The sequence below is a fragment of the Canis aureus genome, chromosome 8 (assembly GCF_053574225.1).
Source record: "Canis aureus isolate CA01 chromosome 8, VMU_Caureus_v.1.0, whole genome shotgun sequence".
In the NCBI taxonomy this organism is placed as follows: Eukaryota; Metazoa; Chordata; class Mammalia; order Carnivora; family Canidae; genus Canis; species Canis aureus.
The window spans coordinates 67,809,866-67,837,270 of NC_135618.1; the positions used below are offsets into that span (position 1 = coordinate 67,809,866).

Sequence of the window (27,405 nt, forward strand, 5' to 3'; positions counted from 1 at the left end):
AATCATACCCTGAGCTGAAGGCAGATGCTCAACCACTGAGCTACCCAGGCATCCCAATACATGTGTTATTTAAGCCACCTGATTGGTGGCCTTTTGTTTGGCATCAGAGCTAACATACTCACCCCTTATAGTCTAGGGATGAGACATAGCGTGTGTTTACACATTAACTTAGTGGATATAGTAGTTTGCATGATAAATGATAAAGCCCACAGATCATGTTAGCTCAGTAAAGGGAATATTTTGTGGTAGGATAACTGAGAAGTGACATTTTAAAATTGTTTTACAAGAGTGGACTTTCCTGTTGTTAATTTGGTGTGTTAGGGCCTGGGGAAAGACAGCTGGGTTTAAAAGCAAAGGAAGCAACTTGACCAAAGGCATCTATGTGGAAATATGTGGAAAATTCAAGTCGTATGTGGGCAACAGTCAATGTGTAGAGATGGTGGGAGAGGAGGGGAAGAATGGAGGAAAAGCTAGAAGTGCAAAGAGGAAGCCCATTCTAAGTTTGCAGTGTTCTTCCAGTAAAAAGAACACAGATCAAAACCTGTACCATGTTATCACTACAACTCTATCACTAGTTCTGTGACCCCAGACAAATAATCTTGATGAACTTGGGGAGAACACTAGGGTCATAAGCTCATGGCCCGCTTAAACACATCTCCTCTCAGCCCAGTGCTAGATACGAAATTTCATTGAAATCCACGGCATTCTCCACATGACACCCAGAAGCCTGAAGGCACCCAGACCAGCCCTCTCACCATCCCTCCTGCAGGTTTCTTTCTTTTTTTTTTTTTTTCCTCCTGCAGGTTTCAATGACAGTCCAAGGAGAAGGCATGTACTACTATCCCACCACATCCAGGATCAAGGAAGTGAGTTCTAGAAGGCAAATACTTTAGTTTTGGTTTTTGCACTTTTGGGAAAAAAAAATTAAGATGAGGTAAGGTGACAAAAGCTAGAGTAGAACACTCAGAATGTAATTTGGTACTCGCTTTGGGGAAAAGAAACTGTAAGGTATATTAGCTCACACATCAATCAAGGAATTCTACTTCTGGGAATCTAGCCTTAGATTTTTTTTTTCTAAAGATTTTATTATTTGAGAGAGAGAGCACAAGCAGAGGAGTGGCAGAGGGAGAGGGAGCAGACTCCCTGCCGAACAAGGAGCCCGACACAGGTGTGGGGCTTGATCCCAGACTCTGGGACCATGACCCAAGCTGAAGGCAGATGCTCAACTGACAGCCACCCAGGTGTCCCTAGCCTTAGAGTCTCAAGAACAATCCAAATCGCATTAGAATTACACTGGCATTCACTACAGCACTGCTTGCAACAATGAGGGGTAATGCCTGAAAGGTACAATAAAAGAATGGCTCAATCATTATGTCCACTTGATGTAAAATGATGCATCTGTTAAGCGTAAAGATTATAACAACCACGTAAAAATCCTTAAGACATAATATTAAAAAGATGTAAAATATAAACACTATGATTATTATTATTTTTTAACACTATGATTATTATATGAGAAGTATGCAGAGAAAAAAATCTGAAGGAAATATGACAAAATGCCAGTAACAGGTGATCAGGGTTGTAGGATTCTGGGTAATTTCTTTTCCTGTTGTTTTCCCAAATATCCAATAATGCCTATATTCCCTTAATTATTTTTTTAAAAGATTTTATTTTAAAGAGAGACATGAGAGACACAGAGAGAGAGAGAGGCAGAGACACAGGCAGAGGGAGAAGCAGGTTCCATGCAGGGAGCCCAACATGGGACTCGATCCTGGGTCTCTAGGATCACGTCCTGGACCGAAGGCAGCACTAAACTGCTGAGCCACCCGGGCTGCCCATATTTCCTTAATTAAAAACAAAAACAAAACCCAAACAGGTTCATAAGAACTCCATACAATACAGGTTCGTGTAGAAGTGGAAAGATAAGACAGGTTCAGGCTTTGTGGCATGCCTAGCTTCATCCAACAGGGGAAATAAAGCCAACGCCATATCCTTCCCTCACTAGTCACACAGGTAGAAAGTACTGGGAAGCTAAGAATGATCAAATTTGACCCCCTTTCAGAGCTGGTGTTTCTTGTCATGATGGGTGTGCACATGCCCATGTCCCTCTACCACTACTACCCCAGAGGTGCTCCAGCTGAGCAAAGGCGGGGTGTAGGGGTTGAGGGGAGGCAGCAAACCATGGCACGGAGGGAACCATCTTGAGATCAAGACCTGGGCTGAAATCAAGAGTCTGGCACATAATTGACTGGGCCACCCAGGTGCCCCTGATCACCTAAGTCCTAAAGTGTCAACTGCAAGCCTTCATTTCTTCCTTTCCACTTGGGAATGACATAGGTCTCCACTTACCTCATAGGGTTGCTTGGGAGTCAAATGGAAAAATGTGGATGCATTTTGTGAACAGAATATTATATGAGGTCAGTGAATACTGTTAAACAAGCAAGAGCTGAAGGAGCTTCTGCCTTTGGTGTCCTTTTGTGGAACATCCCCAAGGAGCACTTCCTTATGTCCCATACATTTAGAAACCTTGACAGAAAAGACGTGTTTTAGGCTATTTGATATTACAAGAGCCTCCCCCACTCTCCCCTACACAAAGCTTACTAAAAAGTTTAGTGAGGGTTTTTATCAAAACCAAAAAGTTATCAAATAAAGTGCCCTTAATTTAATAAGCTTTGAAAACCAGTGATGAGAATTCTTGGGTGTGTTTGGGTAGAGTTTTCCTTTGCCTCTCATTTAAAAAGAAATTAACAGAGTTATAAAACTGAACTTCTAGAATGGACAAGAGAAACTCTGCAAAATTAATGTATAAAAAGGTAAAAAATATAGAATGCCTCTTGCATGCACCAAACTTTACATGGTGTTTTGGATTATCATGTGTTTGAAATCCTGTCCAGCACTGAGGCAGAAAGACAATTCTGTGGCTAAACTATTTCTTAGAGAAGTAAGCAGAGTGGGCAAGATTTGGGTCAGAAAGTGGAGGTAAGAAGAGGGAAGAGACAAGGACCAAACTGTCACGTGTCAGCCCTTGCTATCGTCAGGAGGCCCTTCCATGGAACCACCTCATCCTTTGAAGGGGCTCCCCACTTACACATTCGTGCCTCAACTTGACACTTTGGTAGGCACTGAGACTCAAGTCAGAGTGACTGATCTGTCTTGGGTGTGATGCCCGTGGAAATTCAATCCACAATCTACTGAAATACTCCAAATGCCAAAGAATGTAGTTTCTGGATAATGGAAACAAACAAACCAAAATAGCCAGGCAGCAGGCATGTCAAAACAGTGGGACTTTATTTCTGTGGATCCTTTGGTGTCGGATAAGGTGTGGACTCTGTCTAAAGCTTTCCCCACATTCAAGACATTTATAAGGCTTTTCTCCAGTGTGAGTCCTCTGGTGGGTAATGAGGGTTGCGCTCTGACTGAAGCGCTTCCCACATACAGAACACCCATACGGCTTCTCACCAGTGTGGACTCTCTGATGTTTGGAGAGGTCAGAGCACCGTTTGAAGCTCTTTTCACATTCTTCACATGTATAGGGTCTCTCTCCTCTATGTATCCTCTGGTGTCTGAAACGGTTGGAAGTGCGGCAGGTTTCCCCACACTCATTACACTTGAAGTGTTTCTCTCCCACGTGAATTCTCTGGTGCCGGTTGAGGTGTGAGCTCTGCCTGAAGCTATCCCCACATTTGGGGCAGGTGTAGGGCTTTTCACCTGTGTGTGTCCTCTGGTGTTTAATCAGGGCGGCACTCTGACTAAAGCTCTTCCTGCATTCTTGGCATTCGTAGGGTTTCTCTCCCGTGTGGATTCTCTGGTGTTTAAAAAGGTCAGAACGCTGTTTGAAACTCTTCTCACAGTGATCACATCTATAAGGTCTTTCTTCACGCAACTGCTGCCGGGTCTCAGAAAGACCTGCCCTGTGGGAATGTTCCTCACTGTCAAGAGAGTTGTGAGCTTTCACCATCTGATGTCTTAACATGTCTGGACTCAGTTTACAACCGTATCCCTGTTTGTTCCCATTAACGGGCCTCTCCGCTGTCTGGGGGTGGTGACAAGGAACAAAGTCTGAACTTTGGGCACTGTTTCCAAATCCATTATTTTTGGAGTCTCTCTCTTCTGTGGGACCATTCTTGAGATCTGAGGTGCTAGTGAGTCCTTCCTCTTCAGGAGAATTTTCAAGTTTCAGTGGTGAGGAATGTCCTGACTGCTCTTCTACCCTGTTTGCGTGGGTATCACCACACTCTGAAAACAGGGGAGCCAGCCTAGGGGACCATTCTTGTAGCTGCCCCTGTGGCTCTACTTCTAAGATTTCTTGCTTTGGAATAAATTCTTTCTTCTCAGTTCTGGTCTCCAAATCTGAAACATTAAAAACAACAACAAAAGGCTGACATTTCATCCCTGTGCAGGAGTGAAACAAGCAAGCACTGTAGTACATTAACCGCTCCCCAAACCTTTTTAATATTCTCCATGAACCACTCAAGTTATTTGAATCAACCTGCCAGATGTGCTCATATTTACCTGCCTGTGCCTACACCCACAAACCCATCTCTTTCCCCCTGCCCCACTCCACTGTTAAAGGAGTCACAATACCACGATAGAGGCAGATCTGGAAGGGGTGTCAAGAAGGGCAGGACAGCGTGTACCCCATGAATGAATGATGTTTTAACAAGAGAAATTATATTCCTGTGATGAGTTATGGTAACAGACATACCATGTGCCTCCAATGTTTAGAGGTAGGGTCTGGGTGGGAGACAAATCTAAGATGCACTGGAAGTCTATAAAAGAGCAGTTAAACCACCAGATCCCACCCCAAACCAGAATTTTTGCAGTTTACATCCCAGGGAGATTGAACCAGATAAATTCTGGATTGGGGGCTTCACGCACAGCTGAGAATGTATGTGAGACCTGAAACCGTAAAAATTCTAGAAGAGAGCACAGGCAATAATTTATCTGAATCGGCTGTTTTCTATGTATATCTCCTGAGGCAAGGGAAACAAAAGCAAAGATAAGCTATTGGGATATTAAAATAAAAAAATAAAATAAACTTCTGCAAAGGGCACCTGGCTGGCTCATTTGGTGAAGTTTGTGACTCTTGATCTCAGGTTTGTGGTTTTGCATAACCAACTGAGCCACACTGGCATCCTGTTGATAAAATCATTTCTAATAGGGAATCTAGGCCACACTATGATCTGGATGTGGGAGAGGAATAGAGACATTTTCAGACCTGCAAACTTTCAAAAAATTAAGTTCCCAAGTGTATGTTCTCTGGAAGATACTGGAAGATGTTCTCCAACAAATTGAGGTGGGTAAACCAAGGATGAAAATGATGGGGTCCAGGAAAGAGAAAAGGAATTCCAGGGTGATAGTGAAAGGTTTTTGGGACAACAGCTGTGTAACAGGCCTGGAGACAAGCCCATTCACATTGGAGCCGAAGCAGCTTCTGGAGGATTCTTCCAAGGGGAGAATGAAACTGATGGCATATCTGATACACATGAACACAGTTTTGCATTTCTAACAGGGAGCCTATGGGTGAACCAGTGTTCAATAGTTGGAAAAGTAGTGCATGCAAAATGAAGCATTATTCATTCCAGAGAAAATTAAAAGTTATAAAATAAAAAAACATATAATCATATGAGCTATGTGAGTAAATATAGATAATATATTTATAGGTGGAACACTGAAACATTATACATTGAAGTACAAAAAGGACTGATTTAACTATGACAGTATTACAGACAGCTAAATGTGTGCATGTTGGAGAGACCTAATTCCTGTCTTCCTCAGTAGACAGTCAAGAGATATCTGAAATTGCACAATAAGTGTCCTATTTAGAAATATGAAAATAAATGCCAGTGAAAAACACATAAAAGATTTTAGAGTTGTTGTCTCTGCAAAGTTGGGATCAGGATTGAGAAGGGCCTCGTATTTTCCTAAGACTGGAAAAACACAAATCACAAAATAAGAGATTGAAAAATCTGACCATAGTTGACCCTTGAACAAGGGTTTGAGGGACACCTGGGTGGCTTAGCAGTTGAGCGTCTGCCTTTAGCTCAGGGCATGATCCTGGAGTTCCAGGATCAAGTCCCACATCGGGCTCCCTGCATGGAGTCTGCTTCTCCCTCTGCCTCTCTCTCTCTCTCTGTGTCTCTCTCATGAATAAATACATAAAATCTTAAAAAAAAAAAAAAAAAAAAAGCAAGGGTTTGAACTGTGCAGGCCCACTAATGTGCAGATTTTTTGGTAAAGACAGTACAGTACTGTAAGAGTGTTTCCTTTTCCTTATGATTTTCTTAAGAACATTTTCTCTAGCTCACTTTATAGTAAGAATATAGTATATAATACATGTAACATACAAAATATGTGTTAATTGGCTGTTTATGCTATCCATAAGGCTTCCAGTCAATGGTACGCTAGGAGTAATTAGGTTTTGGGAGAGTTAAAAGTTTTATGGGGATTTCTGACTGTGGGGGGTGGGCAGTAGTTGCCTCTAACCCCTGCATATACGTCAACCATATATTAAAAATTTTTAATTCTACATAACTAAAGATGTCATTGAAAAAAGAAAAGCCACTTATATAACCAGTAAAAACATAGTTAATATAAAAAATACGAAGAACTGGGGATCCCTGGGTGGCGCAGCGGTTTGGCGCCTGCCTTTGGCCCAGGGCGCGATCCGGGAGACCCGGGATCGAATCCCACGTCGGGCTCCTGGTGCATAGGGCCTGCTTCTCCCTCTGCCTGTGTCTCTGCCTCTCTCTCTCTGTGTGACTATCATAAATAAAAAACAAAACAAAAAACAAAACAAAACAAAAGAAAAACGAAGAACTGCACCAATTTAAAAAAAAAACACACACAGGAAAGGAAGGGAAATAGGATATAAACAGGCATTTAACAGAATGTCCAAAACAAAAATCTGAATATATTTAACCCAGCAGAAATCAGGGAAATGCAAGTTAAAACAATAAGATACCAGAGCACCTACTGTGTGCCAAGCACTATTCCAAGTGCTTGGGATATATTAGAACCAAACAGACAACCCCTCCTACCTTGTGGAGTTTACATTCTAGAAGGGGTGCTCAGACAGTAAAATAAACACGAAATAAATTATGGAAGAAGTCAGAGGGTATGATAAATGCTATGGACCAAGTTTAAGAAGGCAAGGGATAAGTCAGCAGTGTGGGAGGAGATAGTGGAAGGCAAACTGCAGTATTAACATGATGGTTAGGTCAGGCCTCATTGAAGACTGACAGCTAAGCAAAGACCTGAAACAAGTCAGGAAGTCTGTGCAATGGAGGCATCAAACAGAGAAAAAACACAAGGCAGGATGCCCACCATGTTCAAGGAGCAGCAAGGTCAGTGGAGCTAAAGTACAGTGACAAGGGGCAGAGTAGGAGAGGAATGGGCAGGGCAATGGGGCCTTGTCACATTAGGCTTTTACTCTATGTGAAATAAAGAGCCGGGGATCCCTGGGTGGCTCAGGGTTTGGCGCCTGCCTTTGGCCTGGGGGGTGATCCTAGAGTCCTGGGATAGAGTCCCATTTCGGGCTCCCTGCATGAAGCCTGCTTCTCCCTCTGCCTCTCTTTCTCTGTGTCTCTCAGGAATAAATAAATAAAATAAAATAAAATTTAAAAAAAAGAAAGAAAGAAAAAGAAAGAAAGAAAGAAAGAAAGAAAGAAAGAAAGAAAGAAAGAAAGAAAGAAAGAAAGAAGAAAGAAAGAAAGAAAGAAAAGCGAGCGAGCCATGGCAGGTTCTGAGCAGAGGTGTGATGTAATGTTTTAAAAGGAACACATGAAAAAAAAAAAAAAAAAAGGAACACGTGAGCTACTGTTACTATATCACATCAGCTGAACACCAAATGTTGACTAGGATGTACAGAAAGAATTCTCTTATATTGCTGGTAGGAGAACAAAGTGCTTATAGTCCTCTGAACAGCAAGATGGACAAACATGCCTAAGTCTATCAACTTTAGGAATTCCATATATGGGGATCCCTGGGTGGCACAGCGGTTTAGCGTCTGCCTTTGGCCCAGGGCGCGATCCTGGAGACCCAGGATCGAATCCCACGTCAGGCTCCCGGTGCCTGGAGCCTGCTTCTCCCTCTGCCTATGTCTCTGCTTCTCTCTCTCTCTCTCTCTGTGTGTGACTATCATAAATAAATAAAACATTAAAAAAAAAAAACTATTCTTAAAAAAAAAAAAAAAGGAATTCCATATATGAACACAGAATGATTCAAGAATGTTCAATATAATGCTATTTTTTTTTTTAATTTATTTATTTACGATAGTCACACTCAGAGAGAGAGAGAGAGAGAGAGAGAGGCAGTGACACAGGCAGAGAGAGAAGCAGGCTCCATGCACCGGGAGCCCGACGTGGGATTCGATCCCGGGTCTCCAGGATCCCGCCCTGAGCCAAAGGCAGGCGCCAAACCGCTGCGCCACCCAGGGATCCCTATAATGCTATTTATAACAGTGAAAAACTAGAAGCTTTGATGTCCATAGGACAGTGGATAAATGAATTTTGGAGTATTCATACAATGAGATACACAAGGATTAAAATGAATGAACTAGAGCTGCGTGTGTCAACATGGATACATTTCAAAAATGTAATGTTGGAAAAAAAAAGGCAAGGTACAAAAGAATCCTACAAGCATATATATACCATCTAAAAATAATATATATGTTTACAGGTTTATGTATTCACATGTTCATATACATGTTTACATACATGTATATGTATATTTTTGTGTATATAAAGAGAAAAAACTTGTGTGCATGTAGCCACATGTACGTGTAAAAAATATAAAATAGGCATGGAAATAAATACCATCATCAGGATACTGGTTACCTCTGAAGAGGGAGTGAGGGGAACAGCTTCAGGGAGGGTACCCAGAGTTTCACCTATAATTGTTAACATTATTTGTTGGGGGGGGGGAGAAGAATGAAGCCAGTATGGCCAAATATTAAAAATTTGATAAACCCCAGTGGTAGACACACAGGTGCCCATTATATTTTTCTGTATGTGTTTTATTTAAACGAACCAAGAAAAAAAAAAAAAAAGCTGAACTTAACACCTAACAATCCAGAAGAGCAAGGTCCTGCTGGGTCACAAAAGAGATTCTAACAGCTCTCAACCTGTGTGTGTGAGTGGCTCATAGATGGTTCTAGGGCAAGCCCTCCACAAATCACACACAGCTTGAAACAAAGTCAGGACTTACTCTGTGAGACCAGCGAGACTGTGTTTCTACAATCCTTCAGTGCACTCTCCGGGCAGAAGTCCCTCTGAGCTGCATCCCGACGGTCCCACTCCTCCCAGGTTAGAGACACAGCCACATTCTCAACCTTCACCAATTCCTGAAACAACATGAGACCTCCACTCAGCACCTGCTGTCCGGGGACAGCATAAATGACCACTAATCTCAGGATGAGGCCAGACTCCAGAGGAGTCTGCAACCACTGAGCAGGAAGCCCTAGGAATCAAGTAACAGCCATGGCTGTTGAGTCTTTTCCAGTGTCTTCTACTGACTGGAGTTTCAAAGTAGACAGAGGCTGAAATTCTCTTGCAAACTTGAAAAGCCCTTCTGTGGACTATCTACACTAATTTGGGGAAAGAGCAAAGTCTTCATTTGAGTTACATCATTGTGATTTATCAAAATGGAAAATCTGACATAAATGAAAAATATACAGTTAACCAGGAAGTCCCAAATTCCAGTGCTGCCTCTGAGACACGGTTACCCCATGTGTGAAAGCAAACAAATAATTTAAGAAGATGAAAGTAGCTTCCTGACAGCAGGTGCTTCCCTTGACCACTGCACAATAAGATAATTATCCAGCAGGATGATCTTTTGAGATAGCTTATTTAAATGTAAGTTGACTGGGCAGCCCTGGGGGGCTCAGTGGTTCAGCACCACCTTCAGCCCAGGGCATGATCCTGGAGACCTGGATGGAGTCCCATGTCAGGCTCCCTGCATGGAGCCTGCTTCTCCCTCTGCCTGTGTCTCTGCCTCTCTCTCTGTGTCTCTCGTGAATAAATAAATAAAATCTTAAAAAAAAAAATGTAAGTTGACCATTCACAGAAGGTAAAACCACAGTTCTTAGGAAGGGAAGGTTCTAATACTGGTGTGGGGGAGATGTCTGTCTAGGTTTTGATGACAGGTCACAAACTGACTCCAAGGATCTCTCACTAAACAAAAGGAAAGGGAAATATATTTTAAAATGTTCTGTATGTTGTTTTGACATCTTAAAAAAAAATCTAAAAAAAAAAAATCTTTTTGGATAGAGAGGTGGCCCTTCCCAGGGCTAATCAATTCTTAGAACAAAAGGCTCAGTCAAGACTGTTTAATCTCAAGCCATACCTCCTCTACCTGACCTGTACGCTCCAGGAGGCAACATTCCTCTGCCTTAATCATCCTACAACCAGGTATCAGCCAACTAAGGACAAGCCCCATATATTAGAGCCTGTTGAAATTATTCAAACCAACCAATCCTAAACTGTTCCCCTGGTCCTGCCTAGTCTATCTGGGAAACCTCAGTAGAGGCTCTGGCCTAAACCTTCCCTTTGCTCCAGTTTTCTGCCTTCTGAACAACCCTGGTGTCCTTCCCAGGAAGCTCTGAATGTCATGCTGTGTCTCCTGTTTCTAAGATCTGAGTATAATAAAATTTTTTTCCTCTGCTTCTTTGTAAAAGAAAATCATGCTCTTGTGCCTCTCTTCTGCTCTCAATGCTCTGAATACTTTCACTACCATTTTCCCTCACTTGATACCAGATGTAGGGGTTTTCACACCTCTGGCAATTATTTCATACCAGCTGGGTGTCCTAAAGGTTAACTCAATTCTGATACTATCTACCAGGATAGAGTCAGATCCCACAAGTTAAGGGCTCGGTCCCACAAGACTACCCTCCCCTTGCAACTTTGGAAGCCAATCATAACTAATAGATCTCCAGGTTACCCACAATTTCTGTCCGACATGCCCTCAAATCAGAGGTTCCTATGACCTCTCCCTACCAATTCAACTCTTTGCCTGAAGAGCTCAGAGTAGGGAAACCCTTAGGTGTACCAGTTTATTACAAAAAGATATGATAAAGGATACAGATAAACAGCCAAATAAAGATACATAGTGAGGTCTTGGGGGTGTGTGTGTCTGGAGCACAGAAGTTTCTATCCCCACAGAATTGGGGTTTGTCACCCTCTGGGTATATGGATGTGTTCACCAACTGGAAGCTCTCCGAATTTCACACCACTGGGATTTTTTATGGAGTCTTCATCACATGGGCATGATTAGTTAACTCCATTATAGTTCCATTATCACCTGTAGGAGGAGGGGGTCGCCAAACTCCTAAAAAAAGTAAAAGAAAGTGGTAGGAAACTGCTGTTCTAGCCTAAGTAGTCAATGACATATCACTTTCCATCTGACACCTTTCTCCCTCAAATAATCTAGTTAGACAAGAAGGTGTCTTACAATGGATAGACAATACTCCCACGTTGGTTTTGTGCGCAGAGGTCTATAACTCGAGGATCCTGGTTGTATTTACTTGTCACTGTTTCCTACGGAAAGAAAATTTCACGCGCATCCTGAAGTTCAGACAAAATGTAAGGAAAGAAGGTCTGAAACTCAGAGCCATCCGGCACGCCTCTCTTCCCTACACCCCCGCCACCAGAACACGTTCACTCCTCACCTGGGCGGAGGCCCCAACAAGCGCTCCCTGGAGAGCGCGCACCACCGCCGCAGCCATCTCCCCGCTCTGCGGGCTGTGCTTCCGCACCCAGGCCTGAAGCTCCTGGGGCAGGATGCTCAGGAACTGCTCCAGCACCAGCAGCTCCAGGATCTGCTCCTTCGAGTGTAGCTCCGGCCTCAGCCACCGGCGACAAAGTTCCCGGAGCCTGCTGAGCGCCTCTTCGGGTCCAGCCGCCTCCTGGTACCGGAACCGCCTAAAACGCTGTCGCGACTTTTCGGGATCCTGACAGCTCCCCGGCGGGTCGGGCTCCTGACCTCCGCGGGAGTCTTCCTCCACTTTCACTATCAGAAGTCCATCACGCAGAGACCTCGCGGCTGCCATCCAGGCTCCCGACTCGGCGTCACGGACCTGACTCGCGGTCAAGTTCGAACTCCTCCTTCTCCGGCGCTTGCTTATTTCCCGGAGTTCTGCCTTCAGGTGACAGGACGGCAAACTCTGCAAAAAACCCCGGAACTCATCGGACCTCCCCAGAACAGAGGATCCTGACTATCCCGTCCCAACCCTACCCTCCCGGGTCCCCTCCAACACCTTTCCCGCCCGCACGTATTCCACCCATAACCCGCCTCGACCCGTGACAAAAAAACGTACTCAAAAAACCAGGGCGGAAGTGCGTCACCGACTCCCTGCGGTGCCCACCCCCGGGGGCATTTCCGGGGCTTCTCTAGGCAGCCGGGAGGAGTGAGGTCCATCTCAGTGGTTTGCCCTTCGGCCGCTTCCAGAAATAACCCTACGAACGTGTATGTACCCTCCCGGAGCAGCTTACAGTCGTTCAGTTTAAGAGCACTAAATGATACTCTTATCCCATAACTTGAATGTTACTTCGTTTTCAAGATTTTTATTTACTTATTTCTTGATTTTATTTATTTGAGAGCGAGGGTGAGAGAGCACAACAGGGGCAGCAGCAGAGGGAGACGGAGAAGCAGGCTCCCCTCTGAGCAGGGAGCAGCATGTAGGGGCTGGATCCCAGGATCCTGGAATCATGACCTGAACCAAAGTCAGAATATTCACCGACTTAGCCACCCAGGCACCCCTTGAATGTCATTTTTTAACACGTTGTGAATAAAGTTTTTAATTTTGTTGTAGGAAAAGTTAAAAGTCCAGCTGTACGATGAGTGCTGAACATTCATCCATGTGGTATTTGTTTATATAAGAAAGGTTTTGTACAATATTTGATCCATGCCAAGGCATCCTGCGTGACACCATAGTCACAAAGCTGAGTAAACATAGTCTCTATCCTCAGCTTCCTAAGAGAGTCAGACACTTCAATCCTTACAGGACTGGGTTGGTAAATGCGATACTTGGGCTTGTACGCACAGTGCATTTATGGGACTAGAGGTGGAGATAATCAGCCAGGCTGATGGGGAGGGTACAGTGACTTTATCCAGGAGGATAAAGTTTAAAATGTCCATGTGGACCGAAGACATATTTTAATTAAAAAAAATAGTTTTGATAAATGTATAGGCAATAAATCCCTAATAGATTACATCCCACTAAATCCCTCTAACATTAAGCTTTCCCATCTGCAACTCCCTTGCAATATCTCACACTCAGCCATCAAAGTTGTCAAGGATTTTTTCCTCTTCCTAGCCCAACCCTTCTGTTCTATCATTTATTCACTCTCCCTCACTTTTAAATATCAGCATGGACACTGGGACCACTCCCTCTCCCTCTTTTTTTTTTCCTATGCTTCCCTGATTTCGATTATATCTGTGTCTGGCATTATATTGAATATGCAAATAAACCACTTTCAAAAGAACTTAAAGGTAAAAAAGCAGATAGGAAGAGCCGAGTCTTAAAGAAAGAGCAAAGCCAAAAGGCCAAACTCCCCACAATTCCTAAGGAAAAGTACTTTTCACTGAGGAAGAAAGGCGGGGAGGTGAGAGGCACAGTCTATGTATGTCTATCCATTTCCTCTTCATGGTTCCAGGATCTTTGTGTTTTCTTTTCTTTCTTTTTTTTTTCTTTCTTTCTTTTTTAAGATTTTATTTATTTGAGAGAGAGAGCGCGCATAAGCGGGGGGGTGGGGGGTTAGAGGGAGAAGCAGACTCCCTTCTGAGCAGGGAGCCCAATTGTGGGATCCTTTTGGGGTGGGGACACGACACACTCAATTCCAGGACCCTGAGACCATGACCTGAGCTAAAGGAAGAAGCTTAACTGATTGAGCCACTCAGGTGCCCCTGTGTTTTCTTTTCATTGATATTTTATTTATTTATTTATTTATTTATTTATTTATTTATTTATTTATTTATTTATTATAGACATAGAGAGAGAGAGAGGCAGAGACACAGGAGGAGGGAGAAGCAGGCTCCATGCCGGGAGCCTGACGTGGAACTCGATCCTGGGCCAGGATCCCGGACTCCAGGATTGCGCCCTGGGCCAAAGGCAGGCACTAAACCGCTGAGCCACCCAGGGATCCCCTCATTGATATTTTTTAAATGGAAGAGTTTTAGATATGTAAAAGGAACATAATGAGGAGGAATGAAGAAAATAATTTTTTGAGGTTGGGGCAAAAGAAATATAAGGTATCTTGTTCCCTGCCTAGAGTTCAAACCATATATAAATTACTTTACTTCTATTACTGCACCAAGGACAAATACCAAAGAAAACACCTGTTGTAGAGAGTTATTGATTGTAAACACACTAACCAAGGGCTGTTCCTGTAGGCTGAGATGTGGAATGAAGAAACAGCTTTACAGCAGCCTTGTTGAACAGAGCCTGTCCTTGCGAATGAAATTCTCTGTAAGGAATTTCAACCATAGCCTGCATCATTAAAAATGTTAATGTTCATTTTTTTCTTTGTTTCTTTCTTCTCTTTGTTTTAGAGAGAGTTTAAGTGGAGGGGTGGGGTGGAGGAAAAGGAGGAGGGGTAAGGGAGAGGAGAGAATCTTAGGCAGGTTCCACACTTAGAGCGGAGCCCTTCATGGGGCTTAATTTCACCACTGTGAGATCATGACCTGAGCCGAAATTAAGAGTCAGATATGAGCCACTCTGGTGCCCCTTATTGTTAATTTGTAATGAAACTTCACCTTCCTCCTTAGTCATGAAAAATTTCCATGAAGTATTTATTTTAAGATTTTATTTATTCATGAGAGACAGAGACATAGATAGGGAGAAGCAGGTTCCCTGTGGGGAGCCTGATGTGGGATTTGATCCCAGCACCCTGGGATCACAACCTGAGCCAAAGGCAGATGCTCAATCACTGAGCCATCCAGGTGCCCCTCCATGAAGCATATAAAAAAAATTATATCTAAGTAAGTCAAAAAGGAACCTATTAGTAATATGAAATAAGTAAAGTGAGGGCAGCCCCGGTGGTGCAGTGGTTTGGCGCCACCTCTAGCCTGGGGTGTGATCCTGGAGACCTGCGATCCGGTCCCATGTCGGGCTCCCTGCATGGAGCCTGCTTCTCCCTCTGCCTGTGCCTCTGCCTCTCTCTCTCTCTCTCTCTCTGTGTGTGACTATCATAAATAAATAAAAATTAAAAAAAAATAAAGAAACAACTTCATTATTCTCAAGGCTCAGGTTTGTCATTCTAGAAATTTGGAGAAATATATAACAATTTAATGATATAAGTGATCCATGTTTATATCTGATCTCTCCAAATGGTCTGAAAGTCCCTGGAAGGCAGAAACTTTGTACAAGTCTACTTATTCATCTCTGTGGGAACGTTATCACAACCTGGCAGGAAGTCAGAAGTTCTTTCCCAGTATTGCCGGACAAGGCTTCTACTAGGGCCAGGTGACAAAGGATGGGTAAAGTAACAAAGGACAGAATGCAAATTCCTAAGTACAGACAAACCTAGCTTCAGAAAATATCCAGTTATGTAACTAATTATGGAATCTGGAAGTGAATAGCAAGTACTGAGAGGGCACTACAAGCATCTTTCATCCCCTCCCATCAAGGTTGTCTGCTTACCAGCTGATTACCAGTCTAGTTCTAACAGCTCCTGCCTCTGGGTTTTATCGGCTCTAGTTATGATATACTGTCTCACCTTTAAAAAATAATTTTAAAAATAATTTATTTATTTATTTATTTATTTTTTAAAGATTTTATTTATTTATTCATGATAGTCACACAGAGAGAGAGAGAGAGGCAGAGACACAGGCAGAGGGAGAAGCAGGCTCCATGCAGGGAGCCCGATGTGGGATTCGATCCCAGGTCTCCAGGATCGCGCCCTGGGCCAAAGGCAGGCGCCAAACCGCTGCGCCACCCAGGGATCCCTTAAAAATAATTTAAAAATAGGGCAAGCATAGGGGCACCTGGGTGGCTCAGTTGGTGGAGCATGTGACTCTTGATCTCAGGGTCATGAGTTTGAGCCTTACGTTGAGGGTAGAGTTTACTTAAGAAAAAATTACATGGGGAGCTTTGGCTGGTTCAGTAGGTTAAGCATCTGACTTTGGCTCTGGTCATGATCCCAGGGTCCTGGGATCAAGCCCAGCATAGGACACCCTGCTCAGTGGGGAGCCTGCTTATCCCTCTCCCTCTGCTGCTCCCCCTGCTTGTGCTTTCTTGCTCTGTGTCAAATAAACAAATAAAATCTTAAAAAAAGAAAGTTCAAGAATTGATAAAAAAAAAATATAGGGAAAGGACATACTTGATCTTAGCCAAAAGGCCGAGGAGCGATAAAATAGGGCAAGGATAAATGGGGCTAGGGATAAAATGAGATTACAAGTTGCCTACTGTAAGCTCCTATGTACTGGCAAAAGATAGCTCATGGTTTGGCTCTGAAAAACCTTAGTAGCCAATGCAAGAGAAAAACAAGATTAGTTACATGACATGCACTGTATCTTGGGTAAAAGCAAACTATTAATAGTAGCTTAGGAGAAATCCAGCTATTCTTGATACCAAGCAGGAAGAGAAATTTCCCATGAGTGCCCAGGAAAAGGACACTATGTGACATAGTGGACAGTATTTTAAGATCTCTGTAATAAGGGCAGCCTGCGTGGCTCAGCCGTTTAGCGCCACCTTCAATCCAGGGCCTGGAGACCAGGGATCTAGTCCCACGTTGGGTCCCCAGCATGGAGCCTGCTTCTCCCTCTGCCTGTGTCTCTCATGAATAAATAAATAAAATCTTAAAATCTCTGTAATAAATAAAATTAATGGATTTTATTATTTTTTAAATGTAATATTCCTATATCCTATTTTTTTAAAAAGATTTTACTTATTTATTCATGAGCGATACAGAGAGAGAGAGAGAGAGAGAGAGAGGAAGAGACACAGGCAAAGGGAGAAGCAGGCTCCATGCAGGGAGCCCGACGTGGGACTTGATCCCGGGATTCCAGGATCAGACCCTGGGCTGAAGGCAGCGCTAAACCGCTGAGCCACCTGGGCTACCCCAAATTAATGGATTTTAATGCTCTTTCAATGTTAGCTGATGGCAAGCACCAAAGCACAATTCAAAAGAGCTAATTCTGTGAAGGGAGGAAGGAGTGTTGTTTAAGTATTCAGCTCTTTCAAGATCTGGCTTAATATAAAGACAAAATTCAAAGTGCTTAGAGCAGCACTTTCCAGACCTTCCAACCTGTGCATTCAGACTGATGGTTATGTGAAAAGTCCATTTCCACATACTAACTGGATCATCGCTCCTTTCTCTCCTCTTGATACTATCCTATTGTAGTATATTGCAAAAATGGCCAAAAAAGTCAAACAAAAAATATAGGACTACACTTTGCAGTCCCTCCCTTCTAGAAGTGGAGTCTATTTCCCTACCCTTTGAATCTGGGCTGTTCTTGTGGCTTGATTTGACCAAAGAATGTGGCAAAAGTGACACTGTGTGAATGTCAAGCCTTAGGACCAAGAACCTTCACGACCTCTGGTCTCTTGCTTTTGTAACCTGCCACCACCAAGTGAATAAGTCTGAGCTAGGCTGCCAGGTGATGGGTAGTGTGTGGCCTGAATGCCTCCTAGCACTCCAACTGACAACCAGCCAATCCCCAGAAGGAGAAGTACTTATCTCAACAGCAGCTGACCACAGACAAAAGGAGTCTGCAGTAAAGCCACCCAGCTAAGCCTGAACCAAATCACAAGCCCACAGAGTCATAAGCAAAATAAGTGATTGTTTTTTAAGGTCACTAAATTTGGTGTGGTTTGTTAGGCAACAAAAACTAACAGACATACTTTTAAAAACAGAGTAACCCAATTCACAATACTAACAAAAAAAGATAAAATACTTAGGAATGAACATTAATGGAGCGCCTGGGTGGCTCAGTGGTTGAGCATCTGCCTTTGGCTCAGGACAGGATCCCCGGGGCCTGGGATCAAGTCCCGTATCAGTTCCCCAAGGGGAGCCTGCTTCTCCCTCTGCCTGTCTCTTATGAATAAATAAATAAAATATTTTTTAAAAAAGGAATAAACAGTAACACACTATGTACAAAATATATGAAGAAAACTTTAAAACACTCCTGATCCAAAGTTAGCCTTTTTTCCCCACAAATGGAAAAACCTACCATGTTCGATAGGAAAATTAACTTTACAAGAATGACAATTCTCCCGAAGTGAATATCAATTAAAACTGATCCCAATAGATACTTCTCTCTGGTATTAAAAAACCTGAATCTCTAAGGGATCCCTGGGTGGCTCAGTGATTTGGCGCCTACCTTCGGCCCAGGGTGTGTGATCCTGGAGTCCCGGGTCGGGTCCCGCGTCTGGCTCCCTGCTTGGAGCCTGCTTCTCCCTCTGCCTGTGTCTCTGTCTCGGTCTTGGTCTCTGTCTCTTGTGAATAAATAAATAAAATTAAAAAAAAAAAAAGACAACCTGATTCTTAAGTTAATTTGGAAGAGAACTAAAGAAGCAAAAATACTTTGAAGAAGAAACACAGCGCGGGGTATTTGCCCTAAGAAGTATTAAAGCCAATTATTAATCCTCAATAAATTAAAACAGCATAGTATCACATGCATAGACACAGAGACCAATGCAACAGAATAGAAACTCTAGAAAGAGGCCACAAAAACATGAGAATTTAGTGTATGATAAAGGCAGCATCACAAATCAATGGGAGGTAAAGACAGACTTTTTCATAAATGTTGGGTCAACTCGGTTGTGATTTGGAAAAAGAGTTAGATCTCTACTTCACACTACACACCAAGCGAGCCAGGCAACATAAATGTAAAAAGTGGAACCACACAAATCGTACAAACGTACCGCAGTGTCAATTTAGGCATTTGCAAACACACAGAAACGAGAGGTTATTAACAAGGGCATCCCTCTGGCTAAAGAAGCCCCGCACGGGGAAGCTCTCTTCTTTGCAGGAATGCAGAGCTCCCGGACCCCATGCTTCCCGGCGGAGGCGCTCGAGGAAACGCCTCCCTCTCCTCCCGCATTCTGATAGGCCCTCGAGCCCGAGGCTGCAAAGAGAGCCGCGGCCCTACTGGTTGGCGGGCGTGGCCCGCGCGAGGCTTCCTGGGACTTGTAGGCTCCTCCGACTCCGCGTCTGACGTTGAAGGTTTCGGGCCGGGTAAGCTATGCGGTGGTGAAAAGGTGGGTGTGTCTGGAGACGTGTGGGGAGGGGCAAGGGTTCAGGTGAAGAAAACGAAGGACTTAAACAGAAATTAGGGTTGCGGGCTCTCGGTAAGGGACGAACCTACTTCGAAGTGGGGCGCAGAGCGTTGAGGGTGGGGGAGCCCAAGTTCCACGGCCAATCAGACAGTAGCAGCTGTTGCCTTGGCAACCACTCGGGACAGCCAAGGCCCGGTCCCCTGCTCCCACTCCAAGAAAAGGGGTGGAGCCCGGGCTGTTTAAATGGCTTTTGAGTTAGGGTGGGTAGAAGCGGGCTCCGTTTCCTCCCCTGCTGTAGTGACGCAGAACCTGCGGCTCGGTGGGCGGGGAATGGCCGGGTCGGAGGCGCCCCAACTCCCCGCTGATTGGCCCACAGCCCCTCCGGGGCGGTGTCTGGGCGGGCAGCTCCCGCCCGCTGCGAGGCGAGGACCTCCGGGATTCCTAGAGAGGACTCGGAAGTACTCTCGGCGGTGGGATTGATGGCTCGACCCCGTTGGACAGGGAAAGCTTGCACTTGCTTACTTCCGGCAAGGAAGTGTTGCGAAGTGTCGGTTTCGGGTTTTCTCTCGGTTTGTGGAAAGAAACCTATCTTCCCAAGCTTGCCTGCGGGAACTTGGTCTTCCAGGAGAGCTCCCCGGGACAGGTGCCTGGAGGAAGGAGGATGCGCTTTGTGTCCAGAGGAGAATCCTGTCCCTAACCTTGACCAGCCGGGTTTCCGTGGCTATGGGGTCAGGGGAGATTCTGAAGAATCCAGGTCCAAATCTGTACTTATAACTGTGCTTCTCTTCGGGACCAATGAAGTGTCTTTTTGGTCTGGCATGCTCTTGTGGCATGAAGGACAGGACCCGTTTTGACCATTGTAATGTTTTTCACTCCTGTTTTGACTTGTGGTAGAGAAAAGCAGACACTGCGTCTGGACTAGTTAGTAAGTCTTGCCCAATTATTTATATGAAATTTAATGTTTTTCATCGTTAAAATTGTGTTCTGTTAGGCCTGATGTCAGATTTTTGTTGTTCTTTACATTTCTTAAAATGTTGGAAATTTTCTCTGTTAGTAGTTCTATGGGTGGAGTGATGGCTGTCTTGTAGTCTGTATTTTAAAGTAAATTACTCTGTTGATTGGTCATCTTTAGTATAGATGACCTCTTTGTCACCTCTTTGCTAATAATGATTTCCAATGTATCAGTAGGTTGCACACTAATGGAAGTGTCCTTCAGAAGATCTTAAAGAGCAGAAAACAGATTTGATCTGTGTCACGCAGCTAACCTGGAGAGATAGCCCTCTGAGTTGGAATGATAATGACAGAGTCTGGGGAAGTTATAGACTTAGACCCTCCAACTGAGACTTCACAGGAGCAAGAAGACCTCCTAATAGTGAAGGTGGAAGAAGAAGACTGCACATGGATGCAGGAGTACAACCCTCCAGTGTTTGAGACTTTTTACCAGCGCTTCAGGCACTTCCAGTACCATGAGGCATCAGGGCCCCGGGAGGCCCTGAGCCAGCTCCGGGTGCTCTGTTGCGAGTGGCTGAGGCCCGAGTTGCACACCAAGGAACAGATCCTGGAGCTGCTGGTGCTGGAGCAGTTCCTGACCATCCTGCCTGAAGAGTTCCAGACCTGGGTGAGAGAACATCACCCAGAAAGTGGAGAAGAGGCTGTGGCTGTGGTAGAAAATATACAGAGAGAACTAGAGGAACGCAGACAACAGGTGAGCGAAAGGGGAGATGTTAGAGCAATGAGGAAGAGAGGAAGAGAGGCAGGTGCTGCTGAGCAGGGGTGATATCTTTCGCGCTCAGGTGCTTCATCCATATTCTTTTGTTCTCCTGGGATTAGGTACACTGTGGAGATTTCCTGCCACTCCAGCAAAGAGAAGGAGTATCCAGTGTGTTAACCTGGAGAAGACAGTCAGCGATTTTATTTATTTTTAAAATTACTGTATCTATTTTTTGAATGACATGATACAAAATTCAAAAGGTGCATAAGGTTTTTATGAAAAGTAAGTTTCCTCCCAACCCTAACTTTCCGGCTGCCTGGTTCTCTAAAGAGGCAGCCACTGTCACCTGATCCCTGTATGTCCTTAGAGATAGACTTTCTTCTGTATATATAAGCATTCCTGTAGATGACATGCTTTTAAAAAACACAATTGTTTTTAAATCATTGTGTGCTTTTGCCTCTTGCTTTTTTCTTGTATCTTGGTTTGTTCTACATCACTGCAAACAACGTTGCCTCACTCTCTGAAACTGCGTTATATTCCATCGAGGGGGTGGAGTACATAGTTTAATTCCTGTTGAAAGCCATTTAAGTTATTCCTTTAGATTGTTTCTGAGCTTTTACTGTAACATACTTTGCCACAATGACTGTCTTTTACATTCATCATTAATTATAGAGTAAATGTTTAGAAGAAGTCAGATTGTTGACTCAGAGGCCATATGCATTTGTAATTTTGACAGCTGTTGACAGAGTGCCCTTAGTAGAGTTTATACCAGTTTTTATTCCCAACTGAAGGGCACAAGAGAAATTTTTTGCTCACAGTCTGATAATGTGATGTTATTCAACTTTTTATTATTGCTTATCAGAAAGATGCAATATTGCACTTCTGTGCTCTTTTAGTATGCATTTCTCATATTATGAGTGAGTTTGGCCACAGTATATATGTTAAAGGGTTATATGTGTATTCCCTTTTTTAAAGTAAACTCTATACCTCATGTGGGGCTTGAACTCACAACCCTGAGATTGAGAGTCAGTCCACTGACTGAGCCAGCCAGGCACCCTATGTGTGTACCTTTTTTTGTGAATTATCTGTTTATGTTATTTAACTATTTGAAAAAAGCACTGTGTCTGTCGTCTGAGTTGCAAGTTTATTTTTCCACTTTGTTGTCTTTGTTTATGGAGATTTCTGTTTTGTAAGGTTTTTGATTTTTATGTAGTCCATTTATATCTTTTAATTTATAGTTTCTGGATTTTGTGTCATACTTAGGCCTTCTCCACTACAATATTATAAGAAAATTTTCTAATACTCTTTTCTTTCTTTCGTTCGTTCGTTCGTTCGTTCTTTCTTTCTTAGTATTATTTTGGTGCATGGTGTTTGATATAGTTATGACTTTTTATAAAAGTCAGATGTCTTTCCAGTTGCCCCAACTTGTATAATAATCCTTTTTCCCCCTCTCTGATTAAAATACCATCTTTATTAATTTCTACATGTATTTATGGTCTTTTAATTCTTTTCTATTGATCTTATTATTTGTTCCTGTATCATTATTTTATTTACTTGAGCTCTGTAAAGTGTTTTCAGTGTTTGATAGGGTTACCTTTTCCCTTTCCAAATTTTTGACATTTTCTTTTTTCTTAAAAAGTTTCTTACAAACTTTTTTCTTAAAAAGTTTCTTACAAACTTTAGAATTACTTAGTTTAGTTTTCACCACTTCAAAAATCCTGTTGGTTTTTTGGGGGGACGGGTGTTGCAGTATATCATGTATTAATTTAGAGAGGATTGGTATGTTTCCGTTGTTACATCTTCTTGTCTTTTCTTAGTCATTTATAATCTGACCTTCTGCCTTCTTGTTGCTAGGGTCACATTCTCCTTAAGCTTTAATTTTTTTTTTTTTTGAGCAAAGAAGCAAAAATTGGGAGACCTTAGGTCACAAGAGTTTGAAGCTAGTTAGAGAATTTCCCTGATTCTTTTTTTTTTTTTTTTTTTAGATTTTATTTATTTATTTGGGAAAGAGAGAGCGTGAGCAGGGGAGAGGGAGGGACAAGCAAACTCCACACACAACACCCCAGCGGGGAGCCTGACATCAGGTTCAGTCCCAGGACCCTGAGATCATGACCTGAGCCAAAATCAGACTTAACCGACTGAGCCACCCAAGTGCCCCTCCCTCAGTCTTGAGAGCCATTGCCCTTCATTGTAAGGTCCCAGTCTCATTATTCTTCATCTCTGGGTAAGAGGTACTTTGACATTCCAGAACATCCTCATCTTCAGCTGGTTTAGCTCATTTCATGAGGCAAGTAGGCAGCAGAGGGAATTTCTACTGACCCTTGGCTATACTGAATGTCTTCCAGATGGGAATGTTTGAACCTTTCTGTTTCTGTCAGGACAAAAAGTAGAGGTTCATGATAACATCTCCTTCATTCATTCATTCATTTTTTTAAAGATATTTATTTATTCATAGACACGGAGAGAGAGGCAGAGGGAGAGGGAGAAGCAGGCTCCATGCAAGGAGCCTGACGTGGGACTCAATCCCGGGTCTCCAGGATCACACCGCAGGCTGCAGGCAGCGCCAAACCACTGCGCCACCGGGGCTGCCCTCGAAAGTACAGTTAAAGACAGAAAGGATTTTTTAAACAGAGGACTTATGTCCAATATGTACATTTCCCTCTCTCATTGTGATATGCAGCCGCCTTTGGAAGAGACAAATAATATTTCTTAGTGGTAGTCAGGGGTCTGAGGCCCATAGAGGGGATTTTCTCAAGGGCCTCCACCGGTCGCCTTGCCTTTCTCTCTGCCTGCCATCTAGATCCCCTCAGCTTTATCTCCAGGCAGTTCTTGTCTCTGGAAGACCTTTTCCCAGGCTTTATCCTTTACCTCTCCTCCTTTGTTTCTCCATCCGAGTGTCAGGAGACCTCAGAGGCTGCTTTGATTCTTTTGTGCTGACATGCTCTTTGACATACTTGGCATCATTTTAGCTCTTACCCTGAGTGGGTCTACAAGGACACAAACTTCCATGCAGAATGATCTTTGTCCCAACTGTTTGGCAGCTGCCTGTTAATGTAACTCCTGTATCACATTTTGCCAGTGCTAAGAGGGTTAACATTTTAAGTGCTTTGAAATCTTTGGGAGGGGAAGGTGGGGGGTTGGCAGTTCTGTCTCAAGGCAGGATCTTATTACCTGCTAGGATGCTGCTGAGCCAGTACCTTCCAGAAAAGACAAATTGTGGAGACTGGTTGTGGTGGAGTAATTGTGTGTCCTCTAGGGCCGAGGGAAAGAAAGATGGGGGTACTTAGCATGTCGGACTGGAACTAGCTCTGGTCTTGATATCTGTCCTACTTGAACAGGGTCCACCAAGGAACCGAGTGTGGCTTTCTGAGTCCTGTATTGACCTTTCCAAATTCCGCTTCTCACTTTTCCCCTCTAAACTTGACCCACCCTGGCCTTCTTACAGTTCTTCAACTGTATCAGACCCTTCTTTGTTGCCTGAGGATCTTTGCTTATGTCATTCTCTCTGCCTGGACACTTCTTGCTTTTCCCCTGGCAGACTTCTTTGCCCCTTAGGTGTTTACTTTAAGTGACACTTCTCAGAAAAGCCTGCCTTGACCACTCTCTCTAAAGTAGGTCTCATCTGTTCTGTCTTAAGACACTACTTTCTTCTCCTTTCTAACATATAATGGTTTGTAATTATGTATTTATCTGTGGGTGGATATGTTTAATGGAATTCATCTTCACCTAGAGATAAACTGGGTTTGTTAAGCCACTGTGGAGTTAAGTGTGTCTGGCTCATTGTAGATGCACATAAAATATTTGGCAAAAAGAGTGAATGGAAGAAGAATGTGAATTTACTGGATTCTTCCATAGCCCCCTCTGCAGTGTGCTGATTGGTGTGGTTGTGCTTGTTAGATCGTGGTGTGTCCTGAAGTGCTTCCTCAGAAGATGGTGCCACCTGGAGTTGTGCAGGAGTCCCTCAGCCACCAGCTACTGTCCGTGGAGCCCCAGTCTGAACAGGAGCCACAGAAGCCTCATATCCTGGATGAAAATGGTGAGGACGTGTGATTCATTGGAACAGATGTGGCTAGAGAGTGGGCACCCTGGCTGTGTGGGTAAGCGGTATCTGTGTGAGAGAGACTTTGGGTGGGGCAGCCTCCTGCAGTCAGCAGGATCGGGAGCTTGGAAAGGGCTGGGGACCTGGAATTGAGTCCCTGGCATTCAGAGAGAGGTCAGCTGGTAGGATGGTGAGGCCATGTACTGCAGTTCTGTTCGAATTGTAATGGTGATGACAGCTCTAAGTACAGGCATTGTCAGAAGATCTACAGAAGTCTTTTACAAAAGTGTCGTGCTTGTTTTATGACAGTTTTCTGGCTCCATCTCACTGATTTTGTTTTCTTACTGCTTGTGTAAGAACAGCTCTCCAGTTCCTCATTACATTCATTTCTGACCGCTCACTATTTCAAGCAATGCTTCACAGTGACCTTTAAAGTGATTGTTCTCTCTTTCTCTCCTCCCCGCCCCCCCTCTCAATTTTATTAACTTGTATTAATTAGACACATGAAGGGAAAAAAGTGAACTGCTGAGTATCTTATTTAGGATGGGTAAATATCCATAGGTCTATAACCCTAATCAGAAACTCTTGCTGTCAGGTATATTGTAGGATTCAGCATTTTCAGATTTAGTAAGGGAATATGATTTATATGTATCATACATTACAGTACCATCAGGATTTGAAGTGGGACTCCACATGTTAATATTTCAGCAATGAAATGTATACAGGTTTATAGTAAGTGGATTAAATAAAGGTTTTTAAATAACTTCACATCAGTTCTGGTCAGATTTTGTTATCAAATTAGTTCAGTGTCTAACTTAATGAGAGGAAGGCCTTTGATTTCAGAACTATGCAGAAGGTATCATGAGCCTGGGTTTCAGGTTTGGCCCCAGGCTTTTTCTTCTAGGCTCTCCTTAGAGGTCAGGCCTTTCACTTCACATGTTCCATGGCTCCTATCTTTTCCAGATTTCCTTTCACTGGGATAATAGTGACCAAAGTGGGAGCAGCAGCAACTGTTGCTTATATAGAGTTTACTGGGTATCAGCAAGTGTTCCCAGTGCTTTGCTTGTAGCAACTCATTAAACCCTCAGTGTACCAGAAAAAATAGTCTTCACTGCTTACCATCTGGGGCCAAGAGATCCCTTTTATTTTATGTATATACATAATTTTACTTTATTTGTTAATATTATTATTAGATTATTTTTATATATTATTTTTACATATGTCATTTTATGAATAGTTTACAGAAGAATCAAAGGATAATAAAAAAATAATTCTCAAGGAAATTTTAATAAGAACTAAACCTCTTTATATCAAGTACATTTTGATAACAAACATCATAAAAAAGGAAAGAATACCGTCACACAGTATGCCCCTTTTCCCTTTAGAAAAATGAATACTGTCCTTTTGCAAAATGAGATGATCCAGAATCTGGTTGCAGAATCTTGCCTGATGAAGTCCTTCCTGTTGAATAATTCAGTAGATGAGAATTTCATATTTCCTTTTGGAAATTAGAAATAGAGTGTTTCTGGTAGCCCCAGTGGCCCAGCGGTTTAGCGCCGCCTTCAGCCCAGGGTGTGACCCTGGAGACCCGGGATCAAGTCCCATGTCAGGCTACCTGCATGGAGCCTGCTTCTCCCTCTGCCTGTGTCTCTGCCTCTCTCTTTCTGTGTCTGTCATGAATAAATAAATAAAATCTTAAAAAAAAAAAAAGAAATAGAGTGTTTCTCGTTGATTCTTATGTTTGAGAAAATTTAACTCTGGTAATATTTGTAGACTTCTTCAAAGAGTTGCCCTATGGGCTCAGTTTTATCATTATCGTGGAGAGTGCACTGCTCTGTCTCTTCATATCATTTTCTTAACTCATCTAGTGATAGTGTTTTTGCTGCAGATTTTCTTCTCTTTTGCTGATATGGGTGGAAAATGAAAAATTCTGAATTCACAGCTAAAAGCAGGAGTCAACAGTCTTGAACCTTCTTGAAGATGATGCAAAACTCTGGGCAGTGAATTTAATACTTGGTGACTAGTGAAGAATGATGATTTATTTTGCTCTTACATCATCCTGAGTATTCTCCATTTTCTCATTATTTTGTATGCTATCACTGGTAATAATTAATGCATAATGATTAGTAAACGTGGTAATTCTTAGGATGAGGAATTAGAAAAATGTTTTATGATAGAGGAAAAATAAGATCATTCAGATCTCAAAATGTACCCTAGATGTGTAGAAGAGCCCAGTAGATCATATAGAAATTATGAAACAATGAGTTGTACTGTATTTTTTAATAATATTAAGGTAAACTTTTCTTTTGTTCTTCAGAAGACCTCTAAAGGAATAAGAGTAATCTTATTTAATGTAAGAATGTAATGTAATCTTAGTCTTTAAAAATAGTTAAAACTGTTCAAAAAAGAAATCCCAAACCCCAAATCATGTCTAATACA

General features: G+C 43.0%; 2 protein-coding genes across 16 annotated transcripts in view; one reads left to right on the forward strand and one right to left on the reverse strand.

Moving 5' to 3' along the window:
• Positions 1-3,266: 3,266 nt before the first annotated feature.
• Positions 3,267-19,523, reverse strand: ZNF394 (zinc finger protein 394). Of its 5 annotated transcripts, none has more exons than XM_077907865.1 (6): positions 19,302-19,523; positions 18,319-18,433; positions 11,666-12,160; positions 11,299-11,325; positions 9,208-9,343; positions 3,267-4,350 (listed from the first exon to the last, which is right to left on the reverse strand). In XM_077907865.1, the coding sequence occupies exons 3-6, from the start codon at positions 12,044-12,046 to the stop codon at positions 3,272-3,274; spliced, it is 1,623 nt and encodes a 540-aa protein (XP_077763991.1). In that variant the 5' UTR covers positions 12,047-12,160; positions 18,319-18,433; positions 19,302-19,523; the 3' UTR covers positions 3,267-3,271. The 5 variants fall into 5 exon arrangements, with proteins under 5 accessions (XP_077763991.1, XP_077763989.1, XP_077763990.1 ...); XM_077907863.1 differs by lacking the exon at positions 19,302-19,523 and adding an exon at positions 18,863-19,251; XM_077907864.1 differs by lacking the exons at positions 11,299-11,325; positions 19,302-19,523 and adding an exon at positions 18,863-19,247.
• Positions 19,097-27,405, forward strand: part of ZKSCAN5 (zinc finger with KRAB and SCAN domains 5) — a 28,563-nt gene continuing 20,254 nt past the window's right edge. For 2 of the 11 annotated variants that reach the window (XM_077907831.1, XM_077907839.1), the window contains exons 1-3: positions 19,646-20,141; positions 20,402-20,921; positions 24,825-24,963. In XM_077907831.1, coding sequence (XP_077763957.1) covers positions 20,508-20,921; positions 24,825-24,963 — 553 coding nt within the window. In that variant the 5' untranslated portion in view covers positions 19,646-20,141; positions 20,402-20,507. Of the gene's footprint in view, positions 19,199-19,235; positions 19,289-19,381; positions 19,477-19,645; positions 20,142-20,401; positions 20,922-21,067; positions 21,210-24,824; positions 24,964-27,405 lie in introns of those variants that run through there. The other 9 variants (XM_077907834.1, XM_077907832.1, XM_077907835.1 and 6 more) reach the window with 9 other exon arrangements.

Bases quoted from the DNA above. Each gene is read 5' to 3' on its own strand.
- ZNF394 (XM_077907863.1), bottom strand. From the start codon at position 18,882: ATGCCTAAATTGACACTGCG. The intron at 11,326-11,665 runs GTGAGGAGTGAA...TACTTTTTTTAG, and splicing joins TTGTTGGGGCCTCCGCCCAG to GAGTTTGGCGACCCCCTCCT. The intron at 9,344-11,298 runs GTGATAATGGAA...ATGTTGTTTCAG, and splicing joins GCGACCCCCTCCTCCTACAG to GAATTGGTGAAGGTTGAGAA.